At 38.4% G+C, this 25,312-nt stretch overlaps 1 protein-coding gene across 9 annotated transcripts in view; it reads left to right on the forward strand.

Moving 5' to 3' along the window:
- Dmd (dystrophin) overlaps positions 1-25,312 on the forward strand; it is a 1,212,244-nt gene that overhangs the window by 1,131,676 nt on the left and 55,256 nt on the right. For 4 of the 9 annotated variants that reach the window (XM_028765040.1, XM_028765041.1, XM_028765044.1 and 1 more), the window contains 6 exons: positions 13,244-13,410; positions 16,405-16,516; positions 18,646-18,782; positions 19,525-19,563; positions 23,737-23,802; positions 24,828-24,893. In XM_028765040.1, coding sequence (XP_028620873.1) covers positions 13,244-13,410; positions 16,405-16,516; positions 18,646-18,782; positions 19,525-19,563; positions 23,737-23,802; positions 24,828-24,893 — 587 coding nt within the window. Of the gene's footprint in view, positions 1-13,243; positions 13,411-16,404; positions 16,517-18,645; positions 18,787-19,524; positions 19,564-23,736; positions 23,803-24,827; positions 24,894-25,312 lie in introns of those variants that run through there. The other 5 variants (XM_028765042.1, XM_028765045.1, XM_028765047.1 and 2 more) reach the window with 3 other exon arrangements.

Here is a 25,312-nt window from a genome sequence, read left to right on the forward strand (position 1 = left end):
GAGAGAGAGAGAGAGAGAGAGAGAGAGAGAGAGAGAGAGAGAGAGAAAGGGAGAGAGACAGAGAGACAGAGAGACAGAGACAGAGAGAGGATACAGAGACAGAGAGACAGAGAGAGATGGTTTGCATATACTTGGCTCAGGGAGTGTGGCAATGTTGGGAGGTGTGACCTTGTTGGAGAGAAAGAGAAACAAATAGCACAAAAACACCGAATCAAGACCATAATATACAAACAAAAGATCAATAAGATAAAGTATGCTCAAACAATGCAATATGAGACAAAAAGTTTTCAAATATACTTTTGAATTCATTTTACATTGTTCATATACTACTGAGCATGGGGTCTACCCTTAAGTGTGCTTTGCAATTACCCAGTGAGACGTCATTGTAGAAAACTAATATTTCCTTTGCAAGCAGTTGCACATTTGAGATAGCTTTTGTTTAGGGATGGGGGCTTGTGTTGACTTACACCTTCAGAGCTCGTACATCATCTGGCTTAGACCTTTGTAGATGCTGTGCATGCTTCCACTGTCTCTGTGAGCTCATATGTGTGCCAGTCTTTTTGTGTTTGGAAGGCACTGTTCCTTTGGTGTCTTATATCCCCACTGGCTCAATTTCTCTTCTATAAAGTTCCCTGAGCTCTAAGGGGAAAGATTTGATGGAGACATCCCATTTTGTTCCAGGTTTCTCATTCTCTGCACATTATCCAGTTGTGAGTCACTGTATTTGTTCCACTATACCATAGGTGGAAGCTTCTCTGATGATAACTGGAAAAGACAACTGATCTATGAAAAAGAGTGACTGTCACTGAAAGTCATTGTATTGCTAAGGGCATTTAGCTAGCATAACAATAGTGTTTGGTTTTCCCATAGGTCCATGGCCTATCTAGTTTCAGTATTTTGGTCACCAAAGCAGTTTCAAGCATGAGCTTCATTTCATGGACTGGGCCTTAAGGCCAATCAGACAGTTGTTGGTTACTCCCACAAGCTTCGTGCCACTATTGCATTTGCACATCTTGCCTTCAGGTCACCTGTAGATCAAAGGGACTGTAGCTGGGTTTGTGTTTACCTTTCTCCTCTGGTAGTGTGCAGAGTATGTACCGGTACCATGAACATTAGTCACTAGGGATAAAGGCTCTTGTTAGACATCAGCTTGACTTTTCTATGTTCAATGAGTTGAATAGATGTTGTCTTCAGCAATAGTACCTTACCATCAATTCATGAAGAGCAACCAATAGCCTAGGCAAAAACCTGAGTGGTTTGGGGGGTATCCATGACATTCCTTTGGACAACAACTCAGTTAGATATAACCTATTTCTGGCACTGGGAGTTTCACTTGATAGTAAAAAAATGTTGAGTTGGGGCTTTAACTCTTCCATTATATGGTGACTTCACTTAGATTTCTTTCATATAAATATATATTTTAAGAAGCTTCTACAGTAGTCAGTTTCAATATGACCACTCAACTTAGCCCTTAGTTGACCCTCTCAATAATCCCTCTTTTTTAAAACCTTTTAATTATTTTTTATTTAATTTTTAAAGATCATTCTAGGAGCTGATGAGATGACCTATATAGATGCTGGCACTTCCTTCTTTTTTTATTGGATATTTTATTTACATTTCAGATGTTATCCTCTTACCCCATTTCCCCCCACCCAGGAAACCACTATCCTAGCCCCCGTCCCCCTGCTTCTATGAGGTTGTACCCCTACCCACCCCACTCCTACCTCCCCAACTTTGAATTCCCCCACACTGGGTGTCTAGCTTTCATGGGACCAAGGGTCTCCTCTCCCACCTATGCCCGACAAGGCCATCCTCCCCTACATATACTCCTGGAGCCATGGGTACCTCCCTATGTTCTCCCAGGCTGGTGGTTTAGATCCTGGGAGCTCTGGTTGGTTGGAGAGAATCACTCTTCTTTCTAACTCCTCCATTGGGAACCCCATGATCAGTTCAATGGTTAGCTGTGAGCACCTGCCTCTGTGTATGTCAGGCTCTGGCAGACTTCTAAGGAGACAGATATATCAGGCTCCTGTTAAGATGCACTTCCTGGCATCCATATCAGCATGTGCCTTTGGTGACTGCACATGGGATGGATACCCAGGTGGAACAGTCTCCAGACTGCCCCTCCTTCAGTATCTGTCCCACACTTTGTCTCCATATTTGCTCCCTTGAGTATTTTGTTACTCTTTCTGAGAAGGACCAAAGCACCCATACTTTGTTGTTCCTTCTTCATGAGCTTCATGTCGTCTGAGTTGTATCTTGGGTATTGCAAGCTTTTGGGCCAATATCCACTTATCAGTGAGTGCATACCATGTGTGTTCTTTTGTCATTGGGTTATCTCACTCAGGATGATATTTTCTAGTTCCATCCATTTACCTAAGAATTTCTCAAATTCATTGTTTTTAATAGCTGAGTAATACTCCATTGTGTAAATGTACCACATTTTCTGTATCCATTCCTCTGCTGAAGGACATCTGGGTTCTTTCCAGCTTCTGGCTATTATAAATAAGGCTGCTATGAACATAGTGGAGCATATATCCTTGTTACATGTTGGAACATCTTCTGGGTATATGCTCAGGAGTGGTATAGCTAGGTCCTCAGGTAATGCTATGTCCAATTTTCTGAGGAACCACCAGACTGACTTCCAGAGTGCTTGCATCTTTACCCTCCTCATTTAATCCTCCCTCTCCAGTCTCACACCTGTCTTTCCATAATTATCTATTTTTCCTTCTTTATTTTTTTACATCAGATATTATATTTACATTTCAGATGTGATCCCCCTTCCCCATTTCCCTCCCACCCAGGAACCCACTATTCCCCCCCCATCCTCCTGCTTCTATAAGGATGTACCGCCACCCACCCGCCCACTCCCACCTTCCCACCCACGAATTTCCACACACTGGGGCATCCAGCCTTCAGTAGACCAAGGAGATCCTCTCCTACCCCCAGTCCCTTACTCTATACTTAACCTCTGTAGTTATATAGATTGTAGCATGCCTGGCAAAGTCTTAAAAGTCAACATCTGTATGTAAGAGAATATACACAATATTTGTCTTTTTGGGGTGTGGTAATCTCACTTTGGCTGATTTTTTTCTAGTTTCATCCATTTACTCTCGAATTGCATAATTTTTAAATAGCTGAACAATATGCCATTTTGTTAATCTTCCATAGTTTCATCATCCATTCATCTGTTGATGGATATCTAGATTATTCCTAAATTCTGTCTTTTATGAGTAGACAGCAATGACGTAGATGCTCAAGTAACTCTATATCAGGATGCAGTATCTTTAGAGTATATGACAAGAGTATGCTTAGTTGGATCTTGATGTAGATCTATTGTCAGCTTCCTGAAGATCTACCATACTGATTTCCACAGTAGAAGCCACTAAGTTGCAATAATTCCTTGGTTTGAGATGGGGAATAGAAGCCTCTCCCCATTTGTAGACATTGTTTTCTGTGAAGGGATTAAACTGTCTTGAGAGTAATGTGATCATTTCCTCTCACTGGAGCTTCTGTACTATTGGTCTTTGTTCCTTACTATTAATTTCACATTACAATCATGGTGTTTCCTTCTTTTATGCACTTCAGTTTTCTCACTATTTGCATGTATGAATTTTTTGTGTGTATGGATCTGTGTGTGGGCAGGTGCATATACTCCTTTACATGTAGAGGCCACAAGAGGGTATTGAGTATCCTGTACTGTTATTCTCTGCCATATTCCATTGAGCCAGGGTCTTTCACTTAACCTGGATTTAGGTGGGTGTCCTTCAATCCTCAATATTTTTTCTTCTCTCCATCATAGAACCAGAGTTTCAGGCACTTGTGGCCATGACCTTCTTTTTATATGGATGCTGAAGATTTGAACTCTAATTTTCATGCTTATCCACTAAGTTCTCTTATCCACTGAACCATATCCTCAGCCCCTATCTATCAATCTATCTATCTGTCTGTCTGTCTGTCTGTCTGTCTTTTATTTATCTATTCATTCTTGACTTTTTTGATTTATATATTTTATGTATATGAGTACACCATTGCTCTCTTCACACACACACACACACACACACACACACCAGAAGACGGCATCAGACACTATTGCAGATGGTTGTGATCCACCGTGTGGTTTTTGGGAATTGAACTCAGGACCTCTGAAAGAGCAGTCAGTGCTCTTAAATACTGAGCCATCTCTCCAGACCTTGACTTACTTTATTTTTGTATTGCTAGAGATTGAACCCAGGGCATCCTAATTGCTAAGCATGTGTCCTTGGCCCCTTCTGTATTTACTTATGCTTGTTGCTAATTAGTACTTAGATTATTTTTGTTGATCTTTTATTGGAATTTTACATTATTATTTATACTGTGTATTAAGTCTTAATTCTTACCCTATGGCATATCTACTAATGCATCATTAATATACCCTTTAAGCATAAGTCAGATTAAGTATATAGGTTATGTTGTGTTTTATAGAAAAGAGAGAAAGAACCAGGATATGTTTGGTAGAGACATAGTATGGTGAGGTAGAAGGAGTGCCTCAGAGGCCCCCCTTCCCCCTGAAGTACCAGCCATATGACAGATATAGTATAGAATAGGGTTTATTTAAGGCATGGTGAGGGGAGTTGAGGCAGAGAAAATCAGAGAGAGAGAGAGAGAGAGAGAGAGAGAGAGAGAGAGAGAGAGAGAGAGAGAGGAGAGGAGAGGAGAGGAGAGGAGAGGAGAGGAGAGGAGAGGAGAGGAGAGGAGAGGAGAGGAGAGGAGAGGAGAGGAGAGGAGAGGAGAGGAGAGGAGAGAGAGCCAGCCAGAAACATGTGGAGTGAGGGGGGAATGGGGAGAGAAGGGACAGGGTGGATAAGAGGGTAAGAGAGTGAGGAGGGGGCAAATAGCCCCTCTTAGCTGTTGCCAGGTAACTGTGGGATGAGCTTAGAAGGAAAGCTAACATTCTTCCCTTTTGATTTAATTATAAAAAAGATAAACTAGAAAAAGGTGATGGTGAAGCAGGAATTGGGTCACTGTAATCTTTAGCTACTTCCTGTTTATGTTGGGGGCGACATGTCTCTAGGAAATCAAAGAAAATGGATATAGAGGTGTTGGTCCAGTTTTAGAAGAGTTGGCTGTTTCCTTGCTGTCCAGGGTCTGTGGAAGCATCTGTGGATAGATGGGAAGGAGCAGGCCCAGTAGAAGAGCATGTGAGGGTAGATTGGAGCATCTATGGGTTGCTTCTCTGGTGCTGTCCTAGATGTAGATTTTGAGTAAATGCCTGGACTTCACAAGATGCTGAAGCACACACACACACACACACACACACACACACACACACACACAGAGAGAGAGAGAGAGAGAGAGAGAGAGAGAGAGAGAGAGAGAGAGAGAGAAAGAGACAGACAGACAGACAGACAGACACACACACACACACACATTAGAGGTAGAGAATAAAGTTAAATAAGTTTGGGAGGAAAAAATTTTCTTAGGTGCTTGGTGGTTGGGGTGAGGGGAGTCCCAATCCCAGGAACAGGAGAGGAATCCCACTCTCTGGAATAGGTGATAGGTAAGAACTTAGGGTTTTGATTGGAAGATGTACTTATCTGGATAGGGTCTATTTGCTCCATGAGAGGTAGATCTGAGTGGGTTTCCTAGAGCTTATAAGTTTACTAAAGAGATAAATTTATTAATGACATGATAACTTTTAAAGATGATCTTAGGGAAGACAAAATCCTTTTGTGGAGCAGTAGAAGCAAGAAGGGGTTTTTCCTTCTGTTTAGGAGACTGGATATCATAATGGGAAACATTTTTAAGTTTACATTTAAAAGACAAAGGAAACACAAAACCTTGACCCTATTAATATGGTAGTTGATCATATAGTTTAGCATGAGAAATACCTTAAGTCTATAGTTAAAGATAACCAAAGAAAGCTTATATTTGTAGCTATGATAGCTGTAGTATAGATTTAGCATGAGAAACACTTTAAGTTTATAGTTAAAAGACAACCAAAGGAAACTGATCTTGTGTCTATAAAAGTGGATTGTATAGTGAAATGTTTTATTACGGTTAGGCTAATTTATAAGAACTCTATTGGTAAATATTAAGACAATGGCAAAGCAAGGATGAAGCATGACACATTTAATCACTGGAAATTGAGTTTAGATAAGGAAGTAACAATAGGTTACTTCTGTGAAAGCTTACATCTGAGTTTGTATATCCTTTATCATGAAGTCTGTGAGCAAGGCAAACCTGTCTGTATTTGATAAGAAATCTGGTAGTCTTAGCTAGTTAACGAATTTCCTTAAGAGCTATTAAAGTGGTGGATTACCTTGGGGTAAAGCGCTAGATAGAGATCTGTTTTCTAGCTGTCAAGCTTAGCTATCAATGTAGTCAGGAATCTAGAAAGAATAAATTGTAATCTAGGAGTCATGTATTAATTAAAATGACAGACACTGATTGGTCTATAGTCCACTACCTACACATATTCCAGGTCTCTGTGGTCTCCATCACAACTTGAGCAGAGTCAGTCTGTCAGTGAGGCCCAGAAGACAAAAAGCTTTTTCCTGTGGAGTAGGTACATATGAAATGAGAAATGACCCACCTTGACTTAGGCAATGTGAGACATTTGATTCTGAGGGTATCCTCTATTTGTACACAAAGTAGGCCAACCCCTGGAAGTGAGCAAGTCAATGAAGCAGTGTTTCTCAGTGGTTATCATACCACAATCCAGGTTGAATCTTGTCACTGTGCCCCTATCTTTTTAGGAGACCATGGGGGTAAACTGTCAGGATTTGGGGGTCTCTATCACAACAAGCCCAAACATTTAACATTACATTAGCAGATTTCTGACAAGATTGAGAACCAGTCTATTAAGCATATCTGTGTTAGACAATCTGTTTTTTTTTTGTTCTAGATGTATCTAGCAAATAAAGAGAGCATATTTTGACTTAATGACAGTAGCAAAAACAAGGCTAAACATATATTTAAGGGAGAGAGCTTTAACTTTTTACTGTTTATAAATCATTATTTACCAAGGCAGAATAGAATGAAAGCCTTATCTTAGTTGCTAGGTGACTTTGACAGGTTGCACTCCTAAAAGCATTGAACTGGGGACTGCCCATAACAAAAATCGTGCTGAAGCCAGCCACCACCTGACTGTACTTATCTAAGATGGTGCTGAAGCAATAACAACAAAACTTTATCTGCCCACAACAAAGATGGTGGATAGTCACAGGACTGCCCCTACTTGAGATGGTGCTAAGAGTCACAAGTTATACCTTAGAATGGAGTTGTAGAAATGTGGCTGTGCATCTTAGAGTGGAACAGAAGCATGGCAAAGACAAACATTCAGAAGAATCTAAGGAGCGCATGCTGAGTGGCTTGGCAGTGGGCAGTGGCGGTGGGAGCAGGCCGGAGGTTCAGCAGAGCAGGATGGGGTAGGACAGAGAGCAGTGCCTGGGGGTGGAACAGAGAGCAGTGCCTGAAGCAGCGTTCTGTCTCCTAGCAACTCTTGCTTATTTGGGAGAGCCTTCGCACTCCAGGTGCTGGGGCTGTGTGGCGCCTGCATCATTGAGTGAAGGGCAGTGGTGCTGAGCAGGCTGGTTGGAGGCAGTACCACACGAATGCTGTACCTTGAGCCAGAGAGCAAGGGGTGATGGAAGCAGCAGGATTGCAGCAGTGGCTCCACAGAGCAGAGTACTGGTGTGGAGTGGGGGGTGGGGGTGAGGATATTTGGGGGATAGTGGGTGGGGAGGTAGGGGCATGCAGATTCACATGGAGGCAGCAGAATCAAGGAGGCCCGGGATGGGAGCAGAGAGCAAGTTTCAAGAGAATGAGGGGGGAGGGCACACTGATAGCTGGATCACTGGCAGGTTATAAATTGCCTTTAAACAGGCATGTAGAGTTATTGGTCTGTGGATAATTGGGGCCAAATTTAGCCTGTAAATTAGACCAGGAGGCATGGCGATGAAGATCCCTTCTGGGTGAGAGTAGGAGAGGAGCTAGTGATTTGTTCCCAAGTCTGGAGGACAAATGTGGTAACTAAGGGAGCAGCCAGGCCAGTTCACTAGTTCATCATTCTATGAACTGGAGGCTGAGCTCTGGGCCAGCTCTGGGGCTCAGAGGTAGAGGGAGAACCACTTCCCAGAGAGTGTGAGCGAGAGGTAGGGGGTCACCAGGGGTAGAAGTCCTAGAAAGAAGGTTCAGTGAGAAGACCAGTCATGACTGTGAATGCTTCCATCCTCAAGGACACTATAGGGTGGCTGTGAGCTTAATAGTCCTCTCTTAGGAAGGACTAGGGATATTTACACCAACCAGTGGGGGGCAGGAGCTTACCAGTTCACCAGTGTTCGGGTAGATAGGTCTAGAGAGCAATCCAATGGCTGCAACATCCATGTGGCAGCAGGAGATGTTAGAGTTTCTAAATCCGAGTCACTTGGCACCAGTGTTGTATTTTGTAAAAAGAGAAAAGCCCAGGATATGATTGTTAGAGTCATGGTATGGAGAGGTGGAAGGGGTATGCCTACAGGCCCATGCTGAGATATCCCTTCCCCCTGAGGTACCAACCTCACAATGGACATAGTATAGATGGATATAGAGTTTATTTAGGGCATGGGGAGGGGAGTTGAGGCAGAAAAAAGCAGTGAGAGAGACAGGGACAGAGACAGAGACAGAGTAGCAAGAGAGAGACAGAGAGGGTAGAGGCCAGCCAGGAATATGTGGAGAAAGGGGGAAGGGGAATGAGTAGAGAAAAGACAGAGTGGGTAAGAGGGTAAGAGAGTAAGAGGGTAAGAGAGTGAAGAAGGGGCGAACAGCCCGTTTTATAGTAAGTCAGGCATACCTGGCTGTTGCCAGGTAACTGTGGGGCAGAGCCAAAAGGAATGTTAACAGGTTCTAATTAAGCATGAGTAAATTCATACTATAAATAATAATGGATTATTAATGCTTTTCAGTGTATTGGTTTTCTATAGTGGTTTGTCTTCTGGCTAGAAAGGGTTATTTTGCTAAAGTTGGTTTCTAGACCAGTGGAACAAGCAACAACCCTATATTATTATAGAGTATATTGTGTAGTTGATCACTTGGCAGTTCTTTTGACAAAGTCTCCTATGTCTTTGTGTAATGGAGAAATGTGTACAGCACATACTAGATGATACTACAGGGAAGATTCCTAGTTCAACAACCAGAGAGGACAGAATTACTGGTTATGTTAAACTCGTAGGCTTTTGCAAAGTATTTAATGTTGTCCGTTGGTCTGTGGTCTGTTCAATGCTTTAAGCCGTAATATCTCTGTCTCTCTCTCCCTCTTCCTCTCCCTCTTGAATCCCTCCCTCCATCTCTCTCTTCCTCCCGTCCTCCCTTCCTCCCTCTCACTCTCGATAACTGTTCTCTCTTTTATAACATGGTCTTTCTATGTAGCCCTTGCTGTTCTAGAAATCATTGTGTTGACCAGACTGGCCTTGATCTCACAGTGATCTACCTGCCTCTGCCTTCTGAATTCTGGAGTTAAAGGCATGAACCACCACGCTTAGCTTCACCAGTAACTTTTAAATGTGAAAAGAGCACATATTTTGAAATATAAAAAGTCCTAAGTTGGGAGCAATAGTTATCAGGACTGTAAACCAATGAGATGTTTACAACGGACTTAAACCAACAGTAAATTTCTTGACAGATGTGAAAAGAAAGAAATCCCAATTTGTGTGAAAGAATTCTAGATAACAGAAGAGATCCGCACTCACCATAATGCTCAGCTGAGCGTTAATGTATTGTGGTGCTCATAGACATTTTAAACTCAAAGGGAAAAAAGTTCTTAGGGTCACTGAACTATAAGTTGGGAACATTTTAGGTCAAATGAAGATTAACATGGGTTTTCTCTTGTGAAATCCTGATGATGAATCCTTAATTACTTTGACCTTCCTTTCATAAAACATTTTGCTGAATGTACTGGGAAACACTGACCCAGAGTTGAGTTGAACAGAAATTGTAGTCTAGATCAAATAAAAATGATTAATTACCCCATACAGAGCAATAGAGGTATCATTACAAGCAGAACATATTTGAAAAATTGATGCTCGAAAGGACATTGGTAAACTGAGATGTACCACATGAAGAAGTAATAAAAAGAACAGGGAGCAGTTTTGATAAACCTTAAAAAAGCTGTTTCAAGGTAGCATGTATGAAGCCCTGGGTTCTATATAGGCTTCCAGTCAGATGCCTGCTGATGGCAATGATAAACCCTTGAAACATGCTTCATGCTATATGCCAAACACTGATAGGGATGCCTTTCAGTTTGGTGGCTCATATAATCTTGAAACAGCCCTGTGAAGCAGGTAATGTTAAAAATTTCAGTTTCATAGCAGAGGAAGGTTAAGGCATACAGATAAAGATATTTTCCCAAGGTTGCATGGGTTCTGTGAATTTAGAACTTTCCCATCCTTTACTTGTTTGCTGTGATTTCAGCTCAACATGATGAAACATTTGGCACTGGGGTCCATTACACAGATGTTCAGGATGCTTTCTCACCTGGGTGATACTTAGACAGTGGCTGTATGAGTGAATATACTGTCACTGGCTAAGATTTGGGACCTGAGATACAACTTCATGATGTCAGACCTTTGAAAAGAGTAAATTGACTCACATGATCTTTTTTCATCTTTACATTCAAGGATTCCTTTTAAAAACTTCCAGTTTGTCTGTGATGACTCTCACATAGAGAAAAGGGATTGGCAGATGATTTTGATCAGTGGATTGCATTGATTCCAGTTTGTAACAAGGAAATCCAAGGCTAAATAGCTCACTATTTTGGTGTTACATTTGTCATTAGGAGTAAGTAAAGACTAGAGTACTGCTGCAATGGTCAGTGTTACAAGATAAAATGGGGCCTCTGGCCAAATCTAGTTCTCATTCTGTTATAATGTGGCTAGATCCTTTATTAGCAAAGTGTGTGCTGAAAGGGGCAAGATAGGATGGCACTTCACTAATTAGTTGTATTCTACTAAGGATACCATGTCATATACTTAAGTAGTGCCCCTCATTTTTGGCAATACCAAATGAAATCATCTGGGAGAACGTAGTTCAGTGGTTCAAAGTATGTCCAGAAATTATGAAAAAAACTTAGGCATCTGAGCACAGAAGAAGTCAAAGTAAGTGAAAATTAGGTAGATTATTTTTAAAATATAATAAGATATAACAAAACTTATCACATTGAAGTTGGACAAAACAAACCAATTGAAGGAAAAGAGCCCAAGAGAAGGCACAAGAATCTGAAACTCATTGTTCACACACTCAGGAATTCCATAAAAAAAATACTAAACTGGAAGCCATATGCAGAGAATCTGCTACAGATCCATGAGGGTCCTGTGTATGCTGCTTCAGGCTGGCAGATTATGTTTTTGAATGATGTTTGTGCTGTTACAAAATAAAAGACCACAATGAAAACATCTTCAGGGAACTACATATAAACTTTGTAACTGGCTCTAAAACTGCCAGATACAGTATCTAGATATCAAGAAATATGATAAGCAATGCTAAGATTATAGATCGGTGATACTGACATAATATTGTCAAGATGTTAGGTCCCATTTCCATTACTGCAAAGAAATTCATAATAGTTAAAATTTTAAAGATTTAAAAAATGTTTAAAATGAAATTTTAAAAATTTGGGGTTTCTTATGGCTCAGCAGTTAAGAAAACTTGCTATTCTTGCAGAGTAACTCAGTTCAGTTCCCAACACTGACATGGTGGCTAGCAACTGTCTGCAAATCTAGTTCCAGGACATCCAGCTCTTCTTCTGAGAGACTTTTACATGCCTGAGGTGTATATACATATACCCAGACATTCAGACATACTCATAAAATAAATAACTACATTTTAAAAGATTTAAAACTTTATAGCAAACTAGATTGATGAGGAAATAGGTATTTCCCCAGATAATAGGGCAGAAGAAATTATTAGGCATGGAAGTTTACAAATGAAGGATTATAAAGTGGGAGATTCCAAGGATGACCTGACCAGTCCAATGCAGAGTGTGGACTACTAACATTTAGCTTATGACATACTATAAGCAAAATAGACAAGGAATTTGGAAGAGGTGTTATTTGTTGAAATCATGACTGAGAAGATTCTAGATTAAAGAGTCTAAGCCACATTTTCAGGAACCCTCTGGAAAATAACAATGATCTTCATAGGAATGGCAATCTCTTCAATAGTAACAACACGGAAACTGAGAAAAAAGTGGACTAACATTTCAAATTCGAAAACAAAATGAGAAAAATATCCCCTGAAACTGACTATATAAAATTTTATATCCACTAAATACTGCTATCAAGTGTATGGCTTAAAAAGGAGATATTTTGATACAGAATCTGGGAAATCCATAGACAGCAGACATCTTCTAAAAGAAAATTGCAAAAGGTATTCTTCAGATAGAACTGATTTCAGTTGGATGAGTGAGATTAATGAGGCAATAAATAGAAAAAAAAGCCAATATGTGTTATAAATTTATCTAATGATACAGAAAATTACAATCATGTAAGGTTAAAAACACAAGGTATGATTAAAATGCATGCCTACAATAACATCAGTCAGCCTATGAGTTAATATGTTTTGAGTGTGCTAAGATGATTGTACTGTCTGAGTTGAATCACATATATGAAATTGGGACTTTGAAAGATAAAAGTAGCGAAGCAATGGAGCACCATGACAGAATTCAGAGTCTAGGATGGCTGAGGACTAGTATAAGCCTTGCCATCAATTAGTAGTATAGCTGTTGAAAAGCTACTTCTCTACTACACGATCAGTGTCTGTTTTGTTCTCTGTAAATATGAGATGTTGGAAATGGAATTCCTGCAGAGAAAAAAAAAAGAGAATCAATACTTCCTTAAGGTATTCACCTCTTTCTTTTAAATTTTAATCAGTAAACACTTTGCATTTAACTTTTATATCTTTGCCAAAAAAAAAAAAACTAGAGGTAAATTGAGTCTCATTTGGCTATGTATTTTTGCTTTACTTTTAAAGTTATTTCTTGTTTTGGTTTTGTTGTCATTTAGTAGCTAGACAGAGTAATAATAACAATTTACCAGAGGGGTAGTTGGCTCTGACAGATAAGGGGCGATTAGCAGGCGGGAGAGAAGCTACAGAGGCCCTTGCTGGGAAATGTGATTCTTGCTATTCTTTCTCTTTTTGATTTATTACCTAAATAAATTAATACCTCTTACTCTCTCGCCATCTCTTTGTTGCATACTATTGCCCCACTTGTCTTCTTCTGTTTTCCCAGGCCAATAATAAACCTGAGATTGAAGCTGCTCTCTTCCTTGACTGGATGCGCCTGGAACCCCAGTCTATGGTGTGGCTGCCCGTCTTGCACAGAGTGGCTGCTGCGGAAACTGCCAAGCATCAAGCCAAATGTAACATCTGTAAGGAGTGTCCAATCATTGGATTCAGGTATTAGGATTCAACAAAATCACCTCATTGTCCCTCAGTTTGTCATGACTCATTATTTTTTGTTTTTTGTTTTGTTTGTTTCCCATGCCAGTTGCTGTGAGTTTGTTCTTTTCTAAAGTGAGAGAGAAAGTGATGGAGCTAAAACATTGATCACGGCTGTCAGTTCCCGAGATCGCATGGTTATTTCCATGGTCCTGACTCATTAGGCAGATGTCGCTTTCCACCTTCACTCTTCAGCTCTTCACAAACACAGTTTTGGTTGGGCAAGACCAAGTACCTGTCTCCACAGAGATAATTGTTTTTCAAGGGTAACCAGATGAACTGTACCTCCTCCTTCCCTGGAACTAAAACACTTTACCCTTGTTTTCTTTTTCATGGCCTTTTCTGTTTATAGAAATTCTCCAAGAATCAGTTATAAAACGAAGAGTTGATTCTATTCTGGGAAGGCGCATCCTGGTAGCTGTCTCTCTCTCACTTGGCAGCACTTCTTTTTACCCCTTAAGTAACAAGAATTGTTCCAGGCATCCTAGAACTTTATTCTTTCTTTTTGAATCTGATTCTCTTCTTTCCATAGTATCCTATTGAATTCTTAAGGGGATACAAGATGTAAACAAATGAGATTCAAAAGGCTGCTAAAACCAGAATGCATGCCATATGTATGTCAAAGTGTGAGAGAGGGGAAATAGCACACTATTGTTTGGGCATTCTTAAAACAACATGGAAAACAATTAACTCATTTGGAGAAGTAGGATATTTTTAAACGAACTAACCTAATAATAATCTCATGTCCTAATTTTGAAATGATGGTGTATTTTAACACCTGGATTGATATGAGCTTTTCCATAGCATTTATAAGCAACAAGATTATACACTAGCTATATAGCTTATTCCCCCGTCAGAATTCACTTAGCATTAGTAAATACAAATTTCTAGTAGTCCTTAAATTTGTTTTATTACTTTGTTTACTTTCTTTTTAAAATTTCAGTTCTTTTACTATTGATGTTTTTCCTTTTGTATTTCATGCAGCTTACAAAGAGGTTTTATTAAAAAGAAACAAACTTTAAATACTTCTAAAACCTACTTAAATAGATGCTTACAAAATATACCTTCTTTCCTTCCTGATTTTGGACAGATGAGAAGGGTGCTATAGGGATTGCAAGGCTGGGGTGGGAGAGGAGCTGCAGGTGACTGCATTCTATTTCTTATCTTCCTGAGCCAGCTTCCTGAGCCAGTGGGATTTGTACACAACACAGGAAAATTTTATAAAAGAAAAAAAATTACTGTGCTTTGGAGGACCTAAGAGAGCCTCTCCTCCCCCTTTTAACCTTCAGTTCTTTTGTCTTTATCAAATTAGATTATTTTAAAAATCAGCACTTCTCTACATCTCTTTCTTCCATCCCCTTTCGAATGATGGTTGAGATCTTAAAAGAAAAAAAAAAGGTGACTAGCTTTTCTTCCCACTTTTCCATATGTGACAACAGGAATATGTTTATCTGAATTGGCTGAGGCTCTTATCTGAGAAGGCAAAAATCAGGAAGAATGAAGCAAGTATATATAGTAGGCCGAGACTGAAGGAAATATATCAACCAATACTTATAAATTAGAAAATATTCCATTTAATCCAACATTGTTGCTGCTGTTCTTGGTGGTGCTGGTGGTGATACCATTTTTGGGTAGTATGGTGAGGAATTTCTGAAGAGATAGAAGAAACTCTTAATTGACACAAAGGTGAATCATACCAGCCAATTTTAGAGTTTATAATTAAAAGAAGTGATTTAAGTGATATTTTTATTTTTTATTACTTATGATTAACTTTATTTTTGGTAATTTTGTGAAAATAATTATTTTAGAACACTCTTGTCCCTGTGATGAATTGGCAGCATGTGGCATGTCCGTCTTTTATATCTTTCATGTTTGAGTATTTGGTCTTTAAAAGACCAGGAATTTTGGCCATACTACCTTCTATTTAATCTGAAAGAATTCCAGTGTAGTTTAAATAAGAGTAGATTTTTTTTTAATTTTTTTATTGGATGTTTTATTTACATTTCATATGTTGTCCCCTTACCCCATCCCCCACCCACCCAGGAACCCCCAATCCCCTCACCCCTCCTCCTTCTTCTCTGTGGATTTAACCTCTATCTACCCCCCCACTCCCACCTCCCCACCCTCAAAATTCCCACCCCCTGGGGCGTCCAGCCTTCATGAGGTCAAGGTTCTCTTCTTCCACCTATGCCCAGCAGGGCCTTCCACTCTTACATATTCAGCTAAAGCCCTGGATCCCTCCCTAAGTGCTCCCAGGCTGGTGGTTTAGACCCTGGGAGCTGTGGTTGGCTGGTATTGTTGCTCTCCTCATGGTGCCACAAACCCTTTCAGCTTCAATGGCCTTCACTCTAACTCCTCCATTGGGAACCCCATTATCAGTTCAATGGCTAGTTGTGAGCATCTGCCTCTGAATATGTCAAACTCTTGAAGACCTCTGAGGAGACATCCATATCAAGCTCTTATCAGCATGCACTTCCTGACTTCCACATCAGCATCTACCTTTGGTGACTGCACATGGGATAGATACTCAGGTGGAGTGGTCTTCAGACGGCCCCTCCTTCAGTTTCTGTCCCTCACTTTGTCTCCATATTTGCTCCCTTGAGTATTTCGTTGCTCCTTCTAAGAAGGACCAAATCACCCCCACTTGGTCTTCCTTCTTTATGAGCTTCATGTGGCCTGTGAGTTGCATCTTGGGCATTTCAAGGTTCTGGGCTAAAAACTTTTTTCTTCCATATGTATGTTTATGGGATAATTGTTCCACCAAAATGTGTTGATCCTCTAGGAGAGGCACTGAAGAAATCTGGAGGAAGAAGTTAATAGCTTCCTATGTAAGGACAAATGAGTACTGTTTTCAGTTTCTACAGTCAACAGTGTGGGAGTGGGTTGCCTAGAATGTTCTTTGGGAATATGATTTGAAGAAATACATAAGCATTTGTTTCTATTCTTTATCAGGTACAGAAGCCTAAAGCACTTTAACTATGACATCTGCCAAAGCTGCTTTTTTTCTGGCCGAGTTGCAAAGGGCCATAAAATGCACTACCCCATGGTAGAGTATTGCACTCCGGTAAGTTAATCTCCTTCTGACAAGAGTTCACTCACCTGAGGTGAATTCTAGATTTGGATATTGCAGTATTTAATGCTGTTTTCTTTTCCTTCTTTCTTCCTTCCTTCTCTCCCTCCCTTTTTCCCTCCCTCCCTCCCTCCCTTCCTTCCTTCCTTCCTTCCTTCCTTCCTTCCTTCCTTCCTTCCTTTCAGTTCCACCACCTTATGCCCATACAAGGCAGGTACTGATACACAACAGAAGTATTAGGCACTCAATAAATATCTCTGAATGAATGCATACATTTTGACATTTCACCATATTGTCGGGAGGATATCTTACAGTTCTCCTAATGCAGCCTTAGCAATTATATAAAGAAGGCTCATGGCCATAGGGCATGTTGAACTTGGAGGAGAGTACTATATGTATTCTTCAAAGCACATAACCTACCATGTTCTGTCACTATTGTTTGCCTTTTAGCTCAGTGATATAGTTTGAACTGACACATGACAAATGTTTTTCATGGCCATACTTACTAACAAATTTACGTGGTCAGTAAGCATTTGCCCTTTCAATTCCCTTATAGTGTAATAGGTATTGTTATTTGTATCCTCCTTTGACAGGTAAGGACTCTGTTGTCCTGAGGTTAAAATATTTGCCCAAGTATCTATAAGTAAAATGTGGAGAAACTTCAAACATGTCAGACTAAAACTTACAGCAGGTATTAGGCTTTGGAAAAAACTGTAGTGAGATGGTACGAACGGAGATTCAGAGTTTCTATTGAGACACAGAACTGCTAAATGAGTGATCCTGGAAGCTTATCCAGAATATATACACTCAGGCCCCAGCCTGGGTTTTATAAATCAAAATCTATATTTTAGCAAGATTTACAGTGGCTCTGCTCTCCTTTAGAACATGGGTTTCATCCATCAATGGTTATCCTTTCAAGTATTTAACTGTTTCTCTTATTATTCTTCCTCTTACAAAGATTCGAGAGTGTACCATGCTGTGAATTGCCTGATATTCAGCTTGTGAACACTGATACTAATGCCAACTAAGTAGTTTAATGCCTACTGAAGAGGAAAAGTTGAAGTTAGGCTTAAGTCTTCTATAAGCTATCGTTCATCAAGTAGCCTTCATTTATTGCCCTTCTTCATTTTTATTTATGTGTGTTTTTATGTGTGATGGACAGAGGTTAAAGACTGGTATCTTTATTTTATGAGGTACAGTCTCTAACAGAATCCAGAAGTCACAGGTTGACCTCATTGGAGGGTACATGAGATCTAGGAATCTACTTGTTGCTGTAGTAGATTAATCCACTCTACTCGCCCAGAAGTGGCAGCACAAGTTCCTCGATACCACTCCAGTGTTGCGGATTCTCAAATAAAAGACACACACACACAGCCTTATTTTTTTAACATGCCCTAAACAGCTCAATGGTGGGGCCACTCCCAAACAGCCAAGCAGCTACACACTCTCCCCTCTGATATTCCTGAATTATTACATATCAAACCTATATTCCATCTTGGCTGCCCTGGACTGCAGCCCTCCTGACTCTTATATGTTGGCTGTCTCTCTGTCCTGCACTTCTCAGGCCTTATCTTTCTGCTTCCCTTGTATGGTGATTCTAAATCCTTTTTCTTCCCCTGGGTTCCCTTGCCCAGGAAATCTAAAGTCCTGCCTCTGTTTCCCTGATCAGCCATCGGCTGCTGGCAACTTTGCCAATCAGAACCAGCTTGGGGCAGGGACCCTCAGTGTCTCACATGAGGAATTCTCCTGTAAATTTGGGAACCCATAATGTAAACACTAAATCCAATCCACAACATCTACCGTCTCTGCCTTCTTTAGTACTAGGGTTAAAAATACATACCACCATGCCTGGCTTTTTACAGGCCTGCAGGAAATCCAAACTCTATGTGACAAGCACTTTGCCAACAGAACTATTTCATCTGCCTTCAATGCTCCTCTTTTACCACTGATACATGTTTTATAGACATAAGTAATTCACCGAAGTTAGTCAAGTTTGAATCCACAGCCTTGGCTGATATTTCCCATATTCTTCCTGGTTCTGAACCATGAAGATGAAGATCAGATGGCCATTTGTTTTTAAATGGCACTCTCCTAAAGCTGCTCTCTTCATCATTTCCATTTAGACTACATCCGGAGAAGATGTTCGTGACTTTGCCAAGGTACTGAAAAACAAATTTCGAACCAAAAGGTATTTTGCGAAGCATCCCCGAATGGGCTACCTGCCAGTGCAGACTGTGTTAGAGGGGGACAACATGGAAACGTGAGTAGTGGCAGAAGCAAAGCAAACTTTCATTTGATATATCTTTGAACTCCTCCCAGCCAAAAACCCTTCTTCACTCCCAAATGCAAACAGTCTCCTAAGCTCCTCTCCCTTATTGCTTTTACTTTAGCTGAAAAAAAAATACACAAACAATTTGATGTTCGATTACATTTTCTCTTGACAGTTTATCTTTTCCAAAAGTCAAACTTGACCTTGACCTTACAAGAAGAAAAAAAATGAAAGAAAGAAAAAGAAAAAAAAAACTTCAGCAAAACATCATCACGAATTGCCTTCTAAGACTTTTTAGAGCTAGGAGACTGTTTACAGAAGAGTGATGACTATATTTCATTTTGATTTTCTTCCCTCATAAATCAGTGGACATGTGTGTTTTTGTATCTAATTGTGTGGTCATACCTAGTCACTCTTTTCCACTTGAGAGAAATACCCAGTCACAGGAAATGATTTCACGGTAAGTAGAAATGAGTCTATTGGTCGATCGGATGATATCTTTGCTTCCTTCCTTTAAACTTACTCCTTATATTTTCCTGTACTTTGATGGCAATCTATCTCACTGTTATCTGTTTGACTTTTCATTCACTTTTTACTTTTAGTTGGCTGTTGCTTTCCACAGTTCATACCTAATTTAATTGGATTTTATTTATTCCTTTTGACCTTTCCATAATTTCTGTTGCCACTGAGTTTGCTTGTGTCTCTTTTTACCACCTCATTTTTTGTTTTGCAGTCCCGTTACTCTGATCAACTTCTGGCCAGTAGATTCTGCGTGAGTACTTTTGCTAAGGGTACCGCTACAGCCAATCCTCACTTGCTTGATTTATCTTTTTCATTTGTTCATTTACTCTGCTTGGTTTTATTTAAAGACATTTTAATTTCCTATTTTTGTTTATTTTTTGTTGTTCTTGTCATTGTTTTCCTTTCTCAGTAAGGCCTTGAGAGTGCCATCGACTATAGCTACAGAGACTTTGGATAGTGCAGATCTCTCTGCTGAAGTCTAGCTAGTAGCATCCTGGCATGAGTTCTAATAAAAATGAAAAGAATTTTGCAAGTTTTACCTGTCTTCCTGGAAGACATTTTTATATTTTAAATATTCCTTCAAATATAGACAAGAAAGAGCCTCTTGTTTGGATAATGACATTTAAAAGCCTATTTCTTGAGACATAATGCATGAATGAAGACTTTCAGAAGGATGATGGTGTGTTTCTTAGAAGCAGTTGTACCTGGACTATTAAAAATCAACAAGATCTATTTTAGTCTACTGAGTCTGGTAGACTAATTCTGTGAAGTATGTAGATGTTTTTAAAAATTAGGTTATGCCATGCTGTTTAATAACTTTTCACAAATGTGGGGTTCTGACTTTTGAGATAAACTCATGTTTTTATCTTCTCTGCAAAATATTCAGTTCATAAACTGTTATGCCTTTAAGCAAGGAGGAAGTATACTATAGCCAGATATCAATACTGGTGTTTATTAATGCTAGTAATATTAGATAATAATACACAAATGATTTGTTTCAGTTTATACTGGTAGAGAACTATTTTGGAGCTAGGTATTGTAGTGAGCACAACTAGTCCTGGGTATTTAAGAGGCCGAGGCAAGAGGATTAGTTGGGTGAACCCAGGAGTTTGAGACCATCTTGAGTACCATAGTGAGACTTCTTTCAACAAATAGAATCTATGAGATCTTTTAGAGCTCTTTGATGTATACATTAGCAAAAAAAAAAAAGCCTACGTAAAAGTTATATAGTGTTTTCATAATAATTTCAATGTTTTACTGTAATCTTATCAAATTATTTAAAGTTAGATAGTCCTAGCCTATATCAAGTAGAGAATAACTTGAAAGAGTGGCTTATGTAAGAATTTAATTTATCTCATATTTTTATTATTTCTCCATATAATTTAACTTAAAAGATATATTGAGAAATATGAGCTATTAATTGAGATGTGTTTTAGGTCCTTATTATTCAAAGGAAGTAGAAGACTTTTCTTTTAGCCTCAAATAGGTCCTAATGCTTAAACAGCTGGAGAAGCTGCTAGATACAGTTATGTTTCTTGCATGATGGTGGTAATTATTTCTTTCAACCTGGGAAACCTTCATAAATATGGAAATTTGATCTACTAAAGTCCTGAGATGGCCAAGTATATAGATTACTCTATGTTAAAAGTTGTTTAACCAGGGAAGAAGTCTGAAGGATGAAGATTCAGAAGAATTTTTTTAATACTAAAAGTAACAGGAAATAGTACCTTGAAAGGAAAGGAGAAGATACAATATAAGTTAATGAGAAATTATATTTAGAGTCAGGTTAAAGTAACTTGTTTTAAGGGTTTGTTTGTCTTTTTAAAACCTTGAAGCACTTTAAAAACCAATGTCATTCTTTATTAAAATATCTTTTCTAACAACTAGAACATGCTCCTAAGTTGCCTTTTTATGAAAAGTTGGCTAGATTATCCTGAAAGAGTGGGAGTTTCTAATTTGGATGAAGAAAACAAACCCAGCAGGCTATTCTGTACTTTAATACTGTAATTTTATTAGTTTTCACTCATAATTTTCTAGTAGAAAAATCTATTGTAAAGCTGTCCTATTCAAGCAGAAGAATTAGGTTCTAACATGTTTTATTTTGTAGAGATTTGTTTGATAGTAGCAAATCTTATGATAATGGTGGCATTTAATCTATTTAATATGGAACACAGACTTGGAAAGCTTCCAGAGATACAGATCTTTTGTATTTTTCTTAGACAAAACCCTTGTTTCTTCATATCTGTCATATTATTTTTAACTGAATCTAGCATCAGCCTTTCATTTTGTTTATCCACAAGTGAGACAGGCTAGCAGTGTTCTTGGAGCTCCTCTGCTTTCTAATCTAAATGCATGAGAACTTACTCATGGAAATTCCACAAGAGACAAAGTGGTGGTACATAAGATGGCATTGGCCAAATGGATTCTTGGGGATAATTGGGAATGATCCTAATTGGTATATTGCTCTGTATTTACAAAGCAGGAAGTGGGAGCCATATTATTATCTTCGTTTGGAAGTGTTTTTGGAGGCTTTATATTTAGGTTTATTTTTGGAGTAACTTTTATTAATTCTTGGTTTTGAATTTCTTCTCTGACCAGCACTTTCTTTTTGCGTGTTTTCTAGCATAGCAAGTGCCTCTTGTACTTTTTCAGAATTCTAATTATTACAAGTTCTTGTACACGCACACTGCACTATGTGCTATGTACATTAATAGAAAAAATAATTTGAAAATACCCTTGAGGTTAAGAATTAAAGCTCCATATCAGACGTTTGTGTAAAATTGCAGTAAACTACTTTGTATTTATGTGCCTACTCCTCCTGGTGTAGTTTTGCTCCAGGGTCTTGTATTTGCTTTCTTTTTGTGTACATTACCACTGTAGCAACTATTATCATGGAAAATACTAATATATTTTCCTCCCTGGTAATCTTTAGCTTATAGACAAATATAATTGAAGGACTGCTCTATTTCAGAGTATACTTACAAGTCAAACAATCCAAGCATTAAATTATCTTTATTTATAGTGATGATTTCAAAACAAACCTTCACAGTTTCCTAGTAATAGATAATACTAAAATTCTATAAAATGAGCAGATTAAGTCTCTAAAAAATGTAGTAAAAACTCACAGGGGAATCTTTGGATCTGCCAATTGAGTTAAATAGTAATCTCTTTTGTCTTCACATGAAATGTGAACATATTTTACACTTGACCTAGACAACATTGCTCTCATAGTTTACACTTGACTTAGACAATATGGTAAGACATTTATCCCTCAAGGAAGGCTTCCAGTTCCCTGGTTGTTTGTTGTAATATGTTGTAATTATCTTACTACAATGTTTCTTTGTAAAAAAAGAAATAGAAATTTCTAGAACATTTTATATGGAAATATATATATATATATATATATATATATATGAAAATTCAAACATTTTCCTCTTCATGTGAAACAGAGTCGTTGAATGATGTTTAGGTATTAGGCTAAACCAGAGGTGTCACCAAGTACATTACTCCTGAATTTTGGGTTCATACTTTCTTTTATCTAAGTCCTTTCTGTGTCAGAGAAATGGAAGAGACTTTTATTGTATTCCAATAAAACAAAAAACAGAAGTCCAAACAGGTTTTTAGAGCATTTTCTTTTTGGGTAAGGAAGATATAAAATTCCCCAGATAATGAATAGATCAGATATAAAGTATGAAAAACATTAATCTTTCCAAAAATTCTAGCCTGTCCAATGAAGCAAAGGTATGTTTTTTTTTTTTCTACAGAGCGGTCATGCTCATTTTTCCCTCTTGTTTTCCTGTCTGATTTGCGAGTATATTAGCCTTAATAAGAATTATTCTGGATACCATGACATCTTACTGAACTTAGTTATCCTTTTGAAAATGTTTATATGACATTGAGTCATTCTATTTTCCTCTATAAAATACAGTACAATACTGCTCTTAAGTTAGTAAAATATTTTAATACATGGAATTTTAAGAACTGCTAGAATAGCATAACCCCATTGGAACTAAAATTATTGACTGTAAATGCGCTAAGGAAACATAGTTTCCATTCAGTTCAGAATGTCATAGAAATACATAAGCTATTTTCAGTTTTAAACCATAGTTTTAAATCTTGAATCTCTAATAAGTTAAGAGGGTGTAATGCTATGTAGATTCCCCCCATACCTTTTGTGTAATTGAAACTTCCTAAGGAAGTTTTTCTTTTATCTTTATGGGTTTTAAGAAAAGGAGAAATCATATCTCAAATCTTGATTTAGAATACTTGATGCTGTCTTATATTCAGGAGCACATACTTGTGGATTATCCGTAGACTTGGAATAAAGTCATTCTAAGCCATGTATATAACATAAGTGTTTGGTGGGGTCTTTTTCTCCATTAATGGGTGGTATCTATGACTAATCACATTTTCTGCCTTATAGGCCTGCCTCGTCCCCCCAGCTTTCACACGATGATACTCATTCACGCATTGAACATTATGCTAGCAGGTATGAGACTAGTTGAATGCCAGGCAAATATTGATTGAAATAACTAACCAAGGAACCTAACCTATAATAATTTTAAACAAATATTTTCTTTCTTCCTCAATCTTTTCTGATCTCTACTAATCAACTTGCCCTCTAACGTGCATGCCATTCTACTGCATGGAGGTGTTGGACACCAACAACAGCATGGATCCAGACCAATCTTACTTAACCCTGGCCTTTCAACATTTCTGGTAGCTTTGTTGCATTTTGTATTCTGAACACACTTGCTAAATTGCCTTACAAGTCTTCTAACCTCCTTAGAAAACTACTAGGCTAGATATATTAATCTGTGGAGAAAGAATACTGTGTTACCTAAACAATACGAAAGCACTGGCCTTTTATTTGTGTTTCATTTACATGATGTACTTTAAGAAGATAACAACTTTCTTAACTCTTGGACCTTTCTGTACCACCTTCTTAGTATTTGAGAGAGCTTTTGTACCTAAACACTGAACTCCTAATTATATCTTGTGCTTGTTAAATAAGTCTATTCAACTTTTCTGGTTGTCAAAAGATTTTATGATTCAATTGGTGGCAGAACACAGAAGACTTACTGTGAATCCATCCTTTATAAACATCCTGATTATTGGACATGCTCATCAATTTTTGCAAGCATTAACTAGCTATATACATCTATCATCAGTGAAAAGGCATTAATTGTCTTAAAAGACAAGGGGTAGTGTAAGGTGCTCTTAGGGAAGATTTTCTTTTAAAACCAAAGACCTGTTCTCAGTTAAAGGAAGATTGATCTGTTGGGGGAAGAAACCCAAACAAAATACAGCTTCCCATAGCTTTTACACTAGAAATACAAAACTACTAATTAGCTGCTTCAACTGGTTAAGACAACACACACATCCTTTAATTTGAAGGATTTCTTTTTCCTCTTGCCATGAGTTATTCTTTAGTTTTCAAGAATGTTCACTTAGGTCTTGAATAGATTTTAAGAAATCACATAAGTTTTAATGAGCTTTTACGTTTTTTATCAGGCTAGCAGAAATGGAAAACAGCAATGGATCTTATCTAAATGATAGCATCTCTCCTAATGAGAGCATGTAAGTATCGCATCTCTTTTTCAAAATCTTCCTGACGATGAATTGCTTTGAAGGATGTAGAGGTAGGATAGTACAGAATATAGGAATTAGCATCATATTCATTTGATCTTTCAAAGAGTCATTCATTGACTTTTTTCTTTAATTCTTAAAAAACCTGGCACAGAATGAGCTCATATAAATACAAGCATCAATCTGAAGTAAGCAAAATATTTTTTGCCTTATTTCAAATTATTTAACGTCATATGAATTCAAATTACTAAGTCCGAATCACTTTGACCACAATAGAATAAAGAATAAGGTGATATTTGAAAGTAATAACTAAATAGCATTTCCTCTATTCATGGGAAGTGGAAATGAGATCTTCATATATAATTGCTGTACCCAAATACTGTTAGGTTGGCATTTTCCTTCATTGGATT

The sequence above is a fragment of the Grammomys surdaster genome, unplaced genomic scaffold, assembly GCF_004785775.1.
Source record: "Grammomys surdaster isolate TR1022 unplaced genomic scaffold, NIH_TR_1.0 148, whole genome shotgun sequence".
NCBI lineage: Eukaryota > Metazoa > Chordata > Mammalia > Rodentia > Muridae > Grammomys > Grammomys surdaster.